The 15,097-nt window shown below is 28.6% G+C and overlaps 1 protein-coding gene across 3 annotated transcripts in view; it reads right to left on the reverse strand.

Annotated features, from left to right (window-relative positions):
- LOC119687336 (probable phospholipid-transporting ATPase VA) overlaps positions 1-14,160 on the reverse strand; it is a 53,588-nt gene extending 39,428 nt beyond the window's left edge. For all 3 annotated transcript variants that reach the window (XM_038101618.1, XM_038101620.1, XM_038101621.1), the window contains exons 1-2: positions 14,114-14,160; positions 1,673-2,842 (exon numbers count right to left, since the gene is read on the reverse strand). In XM_038101618.1, coding sequence (XP_037957546.1) covers positions 1,673-2,730 — 1,058 coding nt within the window. In that variant the 5' untranslated portion in view covers positions 2,731-2,842; positions 14,114-14,160. The remainder of the gene's footprint in view (positions 1-1,672; positions 2,843-14,113) is intronic.
- Between the last annotated feature and the right edge of the window lie 937 nt (positions 14,161-15,097).

Raw genomic sequence — 15,097 nt, forward strand, 5'->3', positions numbered from 1 at the left:
TCAAAATATTACCGTTCATTCTATAATAGGACCATAAGATATAGTCCATTTTTAATGAAAGAATTAAGGCAGCCGTTGAAACAAATTGTAAGGCAAATTGTAAAACTAAAAGTGATCAGCAAACTATCAGTTTGTGAACATGGCAAACACTTCAAATCGCAAAGATATTTTACTTAGCGTACCAAGGTTTTCTCAGTAGTGCTACCTACTACACCATACTGAAATAATTGTAACAAATTAATTGCGAATAGCAAATAAATTAATGGATTTTGGTTCACTGTATGCTTGCAGCTCAAGCCGATTTTAATACCCCAAAATGGCAGAAAAAAGTTGTTTTGCTCTTCGCTATTGTTGTATCTACGATAGCAAGTAGTAGATACAAGTACTTGTTTTTTTCAGTTTGTCAAGATCAAGTTAAGAAATCAATTTTAAATAATTAAATGAATGCGGTCGAAATTGGCTCGATTTTAAATTTGTCATTTTAGGTTGTAAAGTGTTCACACTATGAATCAGGCAGTTTTGTCTGACGTTTATTTTGTAAGAGAAGTTGACTGCGATTCGCTTGAAATTGCGTTAATGGAAAGCGAGTTTATTCCAAACGCTTGTGGGAACACACCTATTGTTAGTGAGTGTGTCGAGCGTATAAAATTAATAAAAATGTTAAATAAATAAATGAACAATCAGATGCAAGAAATGACTTTTGTTTATAGAAAACATGTTTGTAGTACTCGTTAACATATTTGTAATAATAGTAGTAAGACCACAGTTTATCAATAGATATAGCATCTCTTTTAAATTAATGTAATAATAATTACTTTTCTATATTTTTCTTAAAAAAGAATATCAGACGAAAACTTAAAATTCTGTTTCAGAGCAAAAAAAACTGTTAACCCGAACTATCTATTTATCACCAGATTATGTATAGATGCCCAACGTCATACCAAATTAATATCCACTAAAGTTTTCAAAATTGACCGAGCGATCGCCGTTCAATCTACAACAGCTCAGCGTCATTCTCACTTATGCTATAAGTTAAAGAACACATACAGATGATATGTATGTAAATAATCTCTCCCACTCAATCTCAATCTCTCCCACGTAAGAACACTATTCTGTATAAACGTAAATATAATAAATTGAGTCTGTTTTAAACCGTAGAACAAGAACGGTGTTTTATGTTGCATATATATATATAACAATAAGAAGAGAATAGAAACGTAAAAACAAGTTCCCTCTCTTCCACACAAGAGAAATAGAGAGAGAGAGATAGAGAGTGCATATGTATTCAGAGAGTAAATCACAAAAGTTGAACTTTTCGAATAAATTATGATGCGTTAAAAACTGTTTTATATAAAACTGTTCGAAAGAACTTTCAAAATCGTGGTTAGCATTGGACATGAACTTTATATACAAAAAAAAGATAGTATTGCAGTGCAAATTATGGCATGGTACTCGAATCTGAAGAAAACGAAGCCAAGTACTATCTATACTCTTTGTACAATATGTAGCGTTTACTGGTTATAAACAAATTTAACTTTTTTATAGCGAGATAGAATCTTTATAAAAATAGTTTATTATACAAAACAATCAAAACAATAGACTATTGCAAAAAACGTAATTAATAGAAATACATAGGAATAATAATAATTTTTTTATAAAATATGAAACTTACCCATCATATACACGACAAGTTGTATTATTAATACGTTTATCGGATGATCTACGTCGCCTGTCTTCAAACAGATCTTTAACTGCTGTTACGCCAAGTACAAATAACACTGGTATCATCGCTACTTCTTTTCCAAATGCATTTATCGCAGGAAACCAATTTAATAGAACAATAAAAATGAAATATAAATTCGCTACACGGTGAAATTGCTCGAGTAAATTTTTTGGTATAAACGAAAGCAATGTATATTTGGTTGTACGTATTTTATTAGCCACAAAATGTCCGTTGGGATGATCACGCTTAGGTGTTTTAGGTGGCACAGTATGATTTGGCACAACAATACGATAATTTCGTTCATCTGAGTTTTCCGTACGACATATGCCAATACGCTTCCACCATGGTGGCGCTTCCGATCGCCGGAGTGTGTAAATTGATTCGGAACGTGATGCTTGTCGCGAATGGCCACGTGCGTTCGATGATGATGATATTGAAGGTCCAAAATCACGCGCCAATGTCTCATCTTTATGACCCGGTGGTAAAATAAAGTCAGTTTTTGAACCAACGCGGCTATGACCACGTGATGCTGCTGCTGAATTTGGTGAATCAGTTATTTGCCCTTGAGAAAATGCCCGTTGGTGTCCTTTCATTGCTGATTTAATTGGTCGACCATTTGTTCCTAAAATAACACCACCACCATGACTAACTGATCGCGCATGACCCCGTCCAGTCATTAAAGTGTTCGTTACTGGTGTTACTATTGCAACACCTGGTATACCTGGCATCGTACTACCGATAACGTTTCCACCAACAACACCTACAGCATTTGAACCTGGAAATACATAGGTTCGTTCGGGTTCCTGTAATGGTAGTGATTGAACTGCTGCTACCGATGTACCCACTGTACTTCTTAATGGCATTGCAGCAGCATGTAGCGGATCGTAAGTTGTATGTCTTGTTCTGTTTGCTGCAAAGCCGGTAACTGTTAATGTGGGTGGTGCCGATCTCTGTTGTTGTACGACGGCAAACTTTCGCCGCAGATCGTCGGAATTCGCAGACGGCATTGTTACAAACAACCAACATTAGTTTAATCCTATGCTACAGTAATGCTGGTAGGTAACTACTACTGTATTGACATTAAATACATATGCTATACTGATATTGGCAGAGTGATGCCTGTAAAAAAAAAAATAATTTTAAATTTAATTTTATTTTTTACATCAAAAAAAAATTTTTTTTAAATAAAAAGTAGTTTCAGTTTATATATAAATTGAAATAGTTATCCGACTAATATCAATCACATATAGATACTGAGAAAACAATATCTCTTAAACAATATCTATTGCCTTGAAGAAGGCAACTTTTACGATCGTTGTTGTTTACACTATCTTTTGAATTTATACTACCTGTCTACATTCAAAAATGTAAAGCAAACGCAATGCAACCGAGAGAGGCAATTTAAATTGTTTTGGATTGAAAACAGTTCAAATGTTTTGGAGAAAAGTGTGGAAGAACTTTTAACAAAAATTTAAAAAAATAATTGCAAAAATTTTTAGATATTTTCACTACTTCAATTTCGCTTTAATCACACCATGAAACATTGAATGAACTTTTTTAATATGCATAAACGGCACAGAATCACTTCATCTGATAGTTTCTAAAGTGAGAACTTTTACCATTACATCACCAGACTGGTCTTATAGAGTGACTGGTCTTTTATATTATATTAACGCTAATTTAAAACATTGTTGGAACAAAAATTAAGAAAATTATAGTCAATATTCGGTGAGCTCATATAAAGATTAGACTGTATAAATATTTTGCGGATGGATTCAGTGATTTAGGGATCCATTTGGTCCAAAAAAGAAACTAATAAATTTATATATGTGTGGCGTTAGCAATGCTGTGAACTGAAAAGCAGTAGAAAGAAAGACGTCGACGGAGCAAGTCGATCATATTTGATTCTTTTATAAATCATTAATTAATTTTTAATTAAATTAATCCTACATATGTATGGTATATGTATAGATTATAATAATGGACAGTGTTAATTTTTGCACTACCAGAACCCTAAGTGAATACAAAAGTTCATCAGTGTCTAAAGTTAATTTTATTTTAACTTATGCTCTATTACAAGAAAAATAATTTTATCTTCTCCAGAAGAAAATTGTGAAATATGACCATGCGCTTGAATACTAAAAATTTTAAGGATTATGCTCCAGGTACAAATGTTAAAAAAATTGAAAGAGATGATTGTGGAAAATTTATGCTGGAAAATATTATGGAGAAGTAAGAGTATAGTTTTTAGGTTGAAAACATCGGAAAATAAGTATTTCTTCTCATTGCTTATGATATATTATACACAATATTACTATAATATATGCTAACAGTCCAGTACAGATGATTGCATGTCCAAATGGATTTATTTTTAAATATTTTTTTTGTTTGATGTCTTCATTGAGTAGACTATTGGAGTCATATTGAATCATACGCATTGTCTTTTTTAGTTTTTAATTCTAACGTACTCCAATAAAAACATTCTTAAATTCTCAAAAGTTAATTTAAGGTTGGGAACAGGTTTCATTACGGGACATTATGGTCTGAAATATTACCTTCTGTGATTATCTGCTAATTTGGAATGCAGATTATTTCTCGAAGATAAGGGAATGTATATTCTTTGTGACTGTCCAGCTTTAACAGAGAACAGAAGTAAGTTATTTCATATGGAATTTCTGTCTCCAGAACAGATTAAGAGCTCTTCTCTAGATTTAGTTCTGGACTTTGTTCACAAAGCTATAAAGTGGTTTGTGTAATCAATAGCATAATTAAAAAAATAGAAATCTTCTGACCGCAGTACCGACTGTTTCACGTCAAAAATTTTGATAATAAACAATAATAATTCTAACGTATCTTAAACGTGAATGAAATAAAAAATCTTCTTTTACTCAAAAATTGCGTGAAAACGAACCTCGAGACTGGTCCATAATTTGTTTTAAATTGTTAACTCTACTTGAACTTAAACGTTAAATAGCTGAGTAATATTACTTGTAAAAAGGTGATATGCGCTGTCTTTCAAAAAATCAAACTAATCAATAACAATATTCTAAATATAAATCTATTTTAAAAGCTCTAAAATAGAAGTGCTTATTGTAATGACATGAAGAAATTAAAATTAAATCATATACCATAGTAGAATCAAAATTTTTATAATTCGCAGAATTGACCTATATTATTAAAGTTGTTATGGTACGATTTTCCTTATAATTATTTCACATTATCGGTAATATTTTACCAAACAATATATACAATAAAATTAAATAAAAATAAAATTTTTCGCAAGTGCTTTAAGAAAAATATATTGTTTATATTACTTCTATGAGTATAAATATATAGATACTTATCTTACAACTTTGGTGATTGTAAATTATGAGTTTAAAAACAATATAAAATTATCAATGGAAATGTTGCTGTAAAAATTATCTTATCAATATATGATAAGCATTCAATACAGGAGAATAAAACAGACAAAATAAGACCATGTCAGTGACGTGGTGAGTATAAGTGACACCCAGCGGAGAATTCCATATGGCTTTGCATATGGTTTACTAACCATGAAACTTACCGTTTTAGAGATTTAGTGAACCGTTTTCATCACTTTTATCGATATACTAAATAATCAATAGAATCAATGTGTTATGTGTAGATATACAGTTTTCCTAGAAATTTTTACTAAACTTTGTTTATCGCATATCAAGATCTTATTCTCTTGTAAATATTTTTAAATATAACATTTTTCTATCACCAGCCACTTTCAGGCAATTATCCTTTGAAGCGTGCTACCTACTATTATCTTCATAAAAAATGCACATACTTGTTCCTAAATATTCATATACTATATAATATTTATAATGCAGTTGCAAGTCATTTTAAAATTTAATAACTTTTTATTTTAGATTAGTTGTGAAACTACTATAAAATTACAGAAACATTTAATAACTTCTTGTTTATTAGAGATAGTGCTATATAGCATAATAAACAACTAAATTCAAAGTTGTAAAAGAATTTTAAATACGGGTAATAAAATCTACATAATATTAAATTAGTTGCAAATAGGTATTGATAGGTTCGATAAGTATATTAGGATTACTGTATCTGGAACAGCAGACAGATAAAAGTAGCCCCGAGTCACTCTCCTAACGAGTCATTTCGTCATTTACTTGTTTTCGATTTGTTCCAGATTTTTTACATACTGGCTTTTGGGTTTTTAGTAAAAATATATTCGTTTATTATAAGACAAATACCAACTATTTCTGTCTATCATACTGTTTGGTGTCAGGTGTCATCTAACGTTTTCATACGAAAGTTTGACATTATTAAACATAACCTAACATACTTCAGACTTTTTGTCAAAAGAACGTTACTTGTGTTATTTAGAGTGATTTATAAATTGATTGTTCGCGAGAAATTGGAATTAACGCGAGAAAAATTTCGTGCGATACTTATCACGACTTTCGACGTGGACATGGATTAACAAGACAAGAGTGCATCGATCAACTTACGAGTATTTCCACATTTGGCGACGAAGATCCATCCTTTGGTACAATCATTTTAATCGTGGCCGCACTTTGCTCACTGACAAAATTCGTAAAGGTCACACAGATCAGTTCTATTCATCAATATATCACTAAAACATTGCTCCTAAATCAAGATTACTAAATTTTTAACAGTTTATATATAATAAACTTAATGGAATTTGTTCTTAGACTAAAAGAGTAAATAATTTCTTTTAAAATACGCAATATTAAATCAATATTTTGACAATTTTGATATCTGATGTATTTGTTATGTGTGGTCAGCACCAAAGTTAAGCAAACTATCACAAAAATATTCATGATAGATTCAATCAGTTATTAATAATTGTTTTATGGTTCATACGAAACGTTTTCTTATCGACGAAGAAAAAACGTTATCTTAACAATTCATTGCAATGAAGGAATTTCCATGTTTACACAAAAAATTTGTGGCCCGAATCGGTTACAAATAACTATTTATTTAGTATTTTAAAGAAGTTTAATCTTTAATGTGTGAGTTTAAAAACTTAAAAAAAAATGTGTTACTAATGAAACAATTATAATAAACATGACTGATCAATGAAAGAAGAGAACGACATAAGACCACCTTTTATTTCTTCAAGGCATTTCGAAACAACTTTATACTTGACTTTTATTATTTATCATTTATAAAATATATATATATTACAGAAACAGAAGTTAATACAATTTAAAATGTTGCAATACAAATGCAAAATAAGCAGATAATAATTAAAATACAGTACAATTGTATAAACATGGAGGTACTAAAATGGGTGTCTAAATAAATATATTTTTCATAACCACAAATAAAAACAATTAAACAACAACATCACCACATATTTGTAGTATTGCTCGTACTTTTTAAATGGTTTCTACGAAGTTATTGATAAGCAGATAGTACCGATTACCACATCATCCATTTTAGTTACGAGCTGGAATATTGAACTCATAAATGAAGTCTAATAGTTAATTTGATAGGCGACAAAGTTTATATATTTTTACGAATTACTACTATTAGTAAAAATATTGAGAAAATGATTCAGAAAATCTGACTATATTAGTAGATAGCAGCTTCGAACTCGGCAATCAAGTACAAAGTAGTTATGTATTTATTTATGTATTTACTTATGTATTTATTTATGTATATATTTATTAATTATTTATACTAAAATATACAAAATTGCAATTAAAACACGAACTAAAAGTTACAATTATTTTTAATTATCAATATAGTTTTAGTAGTTAAATATTAACTATCACAAGCAGTCTTGGCTCGAGAATAGCAACCATATGTTTTTATAATAGCTGTAGTTCTTCATTTTAATAATAATGGTTTGGAAACCTAAAACGTATTGCGGACTTGAAAAATATTTATTATCTCTTGCAGGAATCAGTACCAATATTTTTATCAAACATTAAGATCGTTAAAGGCGAAAATATAATATCACACGATGTTAATAGTGTGGAACGGCCATTGAGAAGGCCTGGTCTAAATTATAGCTATTTTCATCATTACCAAAATTTGTAAAACAATTTGTTTTGACAATTAGTTTTCGATTCTATTTTAAATATTGTTTTATTGATTTTTTGTCTAAAATATAAAAAAACCAGCATGAACTTTATTGAAAAATAGTTATCATCCATTATTCAAACATCCGTTTTCTATTCTCCAATTCTTATTTTATTTTTTTGTAGTATAGTTTGTATATATACATCGACATTTGACAGCTGATTAAAAATTTTAGACATACTTTGTATGAACTTCCATAACATAAGGATATTTCTAAAAATTTAAGTTTTTTTTAAACTATTGCGACTTAGGACAAAAGGTTTTAAGAACGACTAGGTCTACGCGCCAGTACCACTCGTCGATTTTAGCGCCCAGACAAATCCTTACGGGTTACAACAACAATAATAACTAGAGACAATAATATCAAAATTTTATATATATTTGTTATTTCACATGTTTACATTCTGACCAAAAAAGACTCCTTACAGCTATCTAATGTATCTAAAATATATATAAGAGACTAATATATTAAACTCTTATAAAATTAAAATTATAGAATCAAAATTTAATTTTTCTATTATATTATTGTTTTAATTTAACAACTTTTTTTTCATATTAAATTAATTGTTCCATAACAATAATTAATATTTATCCCAGACAACATCTAACTCGCAACCCTTCTCTCTAGAATTCTAGATCTATGCTCGTTTACCTTATTACCGAGAATAATATAATCAGATTATATTTATATTGAATTAATCACTATACAAAAAACATTGTAAACGCAATCCATAAAAATCACAGAACTTTTTCAAACTATTGTGATCCCAAAATACGCATTATTATATTAAATCATCAATCATTTAAGCATAAAATAAAATCAGGGGAGTGCAATTTGTAACAAAATGTAAAATAAAAGCTGGGCAGTTAAGGTGAAAATGCTGAATTGCTTTTTCTTTGTCTCAATTCTCAACTTTAATTAGTGTCACAATTTTAATTCAGTATATTTGAAACAGTTTGTAGGATCTGAACTTAATGTAAAAAAGTCGAGGCGATACGGTTATTCCACATGTTATAAGTGACTTCTACTTATTATTAACTACCTGAAGCAAGTGAAGGGTGATAGCCCTTTTTATGGTCTCCATTTAACTTCTATATCAACCAACCATTTTTTTATAAACTGTGATTCCTCTGTGCTCTCAAGTTAAAATATTAAATTGCATTTTGTTAAAAAGTTTCTTCATTACCTCAGGTGTTCTTACTCCTCTTCTCCATATCTGTTCTTATAATTAAAATTTATAATGCTAAAACTGGTTTATTTTATTTTGTAGAGAATATAAAAAACACAATTTTAATTATTTCCAAAGACAACAAATATGTATTATAAAAATTATAATTGTTCAAATATTTTAATTTTATAAACTTATATTTAATAATTAAAATATGTTATTTATGTTCAGTATTAAATATTTACATAGGGCGTTTATATTTATTATAATTTAAACTTTACATTTTAAAATTTTAACAAAAGTTTTGAGTTATTACAAAATAAAATAAAATGTGTTTTTTTTTTAATTTGAGATTCGTAAATTTTATAGGTCTCTTATTTTTAATTTTGCGCTTGAAAACACGATAAAAAAATAATTTTTTCATTGAATCACGTGAAAAACACAAATAGTGGTAGATTGTAGCACTATAGTGCTTACCATAAGCACTTTAAATTCATGTAATTTTTTCATTGAAACACATGAAAAAACAAACAGTGGTAGATTATAGCACTATAGTGCTTACCATAAGCACTTGAAATTCATATAATTTTTTCATTGAAACACATGAAAAAACAAACAGTGGTAGATTGTAGCACTATAGTGCTTACCGTTAGTATTTTAGATTCATGTTAGAAGAAAAATGTGTATATAAAGGGCACTATTACGTTTAACTATTTTGATTTAATTTTAATGTGAAATATTATATGGGTTCATGATTCCAAACTGTTTTCGAAGGCCAGTATTATATTTTTATTAGTGGATAAACACCACTTAGTGGAGAAAGTTGAAATCACAAACCCCACTTATAGAAATAATACTGGTCTTCGAAAACAGATTGGAAACATGAACTCGTATAATATTTCACATTAAAATTAAATCACAATAGTTAAACGCAATATATACATATATATATATATATATATATATATTTATTTTGGAATTGGAAAATGTAGAGCTGCAACTTTTTGATCGAAATTTTTTATATTACACATTTCCTAAATGGAACTTTTTATTTAAAACTAAAAATCCAATGATAGTCCATATATTAAAAAGCGATTAACAACAGAGGGAAAGCGACACATACAGTGGCGTAACTACATTTTTTAGGCCTATAAGCAACTACTAACTAAGGGGCCCCTACTAACATCTTTTTATACCCTTTACACGAAAAAGTGTAAAAAGGGTATATAAAGTTTGTCCAGATTTTCGTAACGCATTAAAGGAAACGTCGCAAATACTATAAAGTATATATCAGTAAAGTATATATATACCTTTTCAGTTCAAACTACTCTCTCAGCTTTTGAACTCTTCGAATGAAACTTTACATACATACTTTTTGAGAGCGGCCCCTGATCACCATATGATTTAATTGAAATTAAACTATTATTTCTTATAGCTGCCATATAAACTTAACAACCGCATATGGGGTTTCTCCGTTTTTAATAAAGATACGCCAATGAAATTTGGTATATGTTAATGGTTAATGGACTATTTTGCAATATGGAGTAGATGCAGATTTAAATATAGCACCGATAGAAATTGAGGATTGAAGCACAACTATACGGCAAATCGTTTCGTACCACTTTTGAAAATTTATTAAAAATAAATACAATGAATACATAAATTTATAATGGGGCCCCCTAAATTCGTGGGCCCAAAAGCGTTGCTTCCAGTCGCTTCCCTGTAGTTACGCCACTGGACACATACCACCACAAATTATAACATCGCCATATGCCATAATATCATATATAGAATAGAATCGCGTATAATCAGACAAACCATGAATTCGTCGTTACTTAAACGATACTTAAATATACCTAACTTAAATGACATATTTTAAAGCAAGTTGAGCATAACACTTTCATTGCACATAATCTCTTGAATTTACCTACAATTTAACCGAAATAGCTAGCTAAATTAAATGCACATTAGTTATCTGTTAGTCCGTTCCTAATTTTCTCTACAAATATATACCTTGTTCAAAAAAAATTACTGTAAAAACTATTTCATTTTTTTTCCTCGTTATTACTTATTCTAGCCTCAATCGCAACGATACCGACTACACAAATATCTAATTAGCCATCAAAAAAAAAAACTACTAAAAGGACTGCGATTGATTTTGAAAACAATCGTAAAATAAATAAAAATACTTTACGTATTAAAGTTAAAACATTTAAAAATATAAAAGCATATAATTACAAAAAATACCTATATATAAAAATATAATAAATTATTCTCACAAATCTGAACACACCATCTTGAGATGCAAGAATTCAAACATCAAAACAACATAACTGAAAACAATAATCGATGATATAAACCTCAAAGATTATGCTATTCGAAGAAAACTGGACGATCATACTAATATGGAGAAAACATGTTCTCGAAAACTTACAACGAATAGAGAAATAAATCAATCAAAAGGGGCCCTGGACGCAGGGCATACCACTATTGTGACGACATAGTAACGGTGCGTTAAATACGGTAATGGTACGTATAAAACATTATAAAACATATTTCTACGCTTAACAATATAAAAATGTAATAGTGACAAGAAAATATACATTAATATCTATAATAAATTTAATCATTTTTGTCCTAAGTCTTAAATTTAGGTGGTTCAATAATTTAGTTAATATTTATGGTAAATATTAATATTTATGATAAATTTTAGGTCTATCGAATGTATAATGTATCTAGATTATCAGTTTAATTATTACTGCATAGACGATTTTATATATACTGATTTCTTCCATATTTCTAGTCTACTTAGACTTACCATATGTTTATCACGTTTTAACGCTAGTTTTTGTCGTTTAGTAAATTAAACAAGTTAAACGCTATCGTCTGCGTTTCTTCTGTAATACTATTTTGCAGTCGTAATTACAGTAATCGCTGGCATAGACTTCACTTTTGGTAATTACTACCTAGCAAAAACATTCTTCCTTCCTATTCTCACTTCTTTCCAATTTTAGATTAGATATATTTATTGTCTATAAACTAAGTCTTCTGTATTATAACGTCTGCTTTTTTCTTAATGACTAGAATGAGGTTTCAGCTTTTAACCTCTACGATGCAATTCCTGAAATTTGTCTATTTTGCACTCCTAAGATTGGTTATGGTAACTTTAAGTCTGTAGCGTCCGATGCTATTCATTTAATTACTCTACCTAGAAAAAACATTCTCCCTTCCTATCCCCACTTCTTTCCAATTTTGGATTAGATATATTGGTTATCTATAAACTAAGCCTTCTATATTCTAACATCTGCTTTTTTCTAAATTACTAGAATGATTAATTTAAGCTTTTAACCTCTACGATGCAATTGCAGAAATTTGTCTATTTTGCACTCCTTAGAGGGGGTTATAGTAAGTTCAAGTCTGTTTTCAGACACTGCTTGCATTGCTAAAAGAACACTACTTTCTTAAAACACATGAAATGAGTTTTATTTGTCAGATTACACATAACTTCATTTAAATCATACTCACACTTTGTTTAACATAAAATTAATATCAGAAAGGAATTCAAACAATTATCTATATCATTTAGATAAGTTTTTTTTCCAATAGTAGTGAATTACAACAACAAAAATTCTTTTTATATTATTTTAAATAATTGAATTTTTGACTGACAACATAGCTGTTTCGAGTATTGCCCATAATACCTATCATTAGTGGTCTTGGAAATTATTTTTGTATTTAATTATTTGTAAATAATTTTTTGAGACTGCAAGTACTAGGAATCGAACTCGTGTGTTGCCAAATTTGAAGCTTAGAGTCAGTGCTTCTTAACCAATTGACCCAAAGTCGTACTTGATTTTTATGTTCGCACATTTTTCTGGAGTTTTGTTAATTTTACTGTTAAAGTTTAATTAACAAATTTACTTGCTGTGTTTATATTAGAACGAAATCATAAACCAGCTGTAGAATAATTGAATAACTTAATTATATTTTTATTTTTAATTATTAAATTTTAATATTATTCTGTTTTAGAGTTATCTTTTAACGTAACTTGTATGTGGCACTCAGTTCGTTTATTTTTGAAATATATATATATATATATATATATATAGATAATTTAGGTGTTAGATATTTATAAAAGTAGTACGGAACTATAAGGCACCATTTCCGAAGTACTATCTTTGATTCGAATAATAGAATTATTAAAATGTAGCTAATAAAAGACTTATTTTGTATTAGTTCTTAAAATTTTTAATATTAATTTAGAGTTTTATAGCAAAATAATAAAAATGGGTATTAAATATAAATATTAATTTAAGTCTGAATATACATCTGACTTCAGTTATATGCTATAAATACTGAGAAAAAATTCTTAAAAATAATTATTTGAGTGTTGTTGACTCACTTTTTACTTCCCTAAAAGATCAAGGTTTTTTACACTGGTTTTATCGATTTCAACTTATTTAAAGCCTTTGTTATTATTAAAGCAGCCATAAAACTAATACCAATAAAATCAGTTGATCTTTTCCATTAGATGAATGCAGAATAAGCAGTTCATTGTAGTCATGGTACTTTAAAGTTTTTCATTTTACCGAAATTTTGAGAAGCAAGTCGAATTTAAGTATGTGAGATACTTGTTTGCGATATTGGCATGTTTTCGAATCCAAGGTCCATTAAAAAAATTGTTTAACGTTATTGTAGAAGACACTCAAGTTCATATTCAGGCGAAAAATTTATATAAATAAATATAAAATAAAACAAAGAGACACGGTAAGGAAATCTCAGAACTGGAAAAACACAAACCCAAACAATTTTGCATAACAGAAATAATTAAAATAGATATATAAAAAGTATATACTAAACCCCAAAACAAAAGCAAACAAAAAATAACAAAAAATAACATAAGAATTGCAGTTGAACAAAGTGCAAGAAACAAACATCATCAGCGAAATCAACATTAGCAACTTAAGAATAATAGTAACAGCGACAGCCACAGCAACAACAACAACAACAAAATCAACTGGTTCTGCTTTCGTTGGGAATTTAGCTCAATTCACTTCATCGAGCAGTGTGAAAAATAATTTATCTATTTTTTAAAATTCGCTTGATAATAAATTACCTTAAAAATGCTTTTAATTGGTATCACTATTTATTTATATATTTTCAACAAACACATTCCCGAACAATCACTATATATATTTATTCATATTATTAAAAATAATTATAAATTTTTATCACTTGTGCTTTTATAAAATATAAAATAACAAACGAATTCTTTTTATTATTGAACGTGATGCTGCTCCATTTCCTGTCCCCAATTTTAACAATTTTGCATGTACCGTTTAAAACAAATAAAATTATTGAAGCACTTTTTATAAATTATTATAAATATGTATTAGAAGACTTCATTTAAAACATGCATATATTTTAATAATTTTAAATGATAATATTTGTTACAACCACAAACTAGTCTAGTGTGAAGTTTTAAAAACCATAATACCTCACCGTACACACTTCACACGACACGAGCAAAACGTCAACTGCATCATATTTGCACAGCCGTTTCAAAAATTCCAAAACAGTGTTACCACCACATTATGTCAAAAAAGTATTAACTGATGCGTTGGCTTTCCTATTCTTCGTAAGTTTATTTAATTGAAAGAATATTCTTTGATATTACGACATTCAAATCTTGTTATATATTAAAACAAAAAATAGTAGTAGTAATAGTTGTACGTACCTACAGTTATCAAATAAATAAATATTACTTGTATTTTACTAATTTTTTGTTTAAAAACATAAACTATAAGAAATATATGTCAAAAAAGTATTAACTGATGCATTAGATTTCCTATTTTTTTAAGTTTGTTTAATTGAAAGAATATTCTTTGATATTATTCAAATCTTATTATTTATCACAACAAAAAATAGTAGTAATAGAAATAGTAGTTGTACGTACTTACAGTAAATTAATAAAAGTCTTTTTCGGCGGCTCACAAGTATGGCAAAAAATGCATGCAGGTGTATATTCGCTACGTGAGCATTGGCATCACTGTTGCAATCTGTCAAGTGTTATGTTTTGACAAACAGCAAATCTTGCATA

The sequence above is a fragment of the Teleopsis dalmanni genome, chromosome X, assembly GCF_002237135.1.
Source record: "Teleopsis dalmanni isolate 2A chromosome X, ASM223713v2, whole genome shotgun sequence".
In the NCBI taxonomy this organism is placed as follows: domain Eukaryota; kingdom Metazoa; phylum Arthropoda; class Insecta; order Diptera; family Diopsidae; genus Teleopsis; species Teleopsis dalmanni.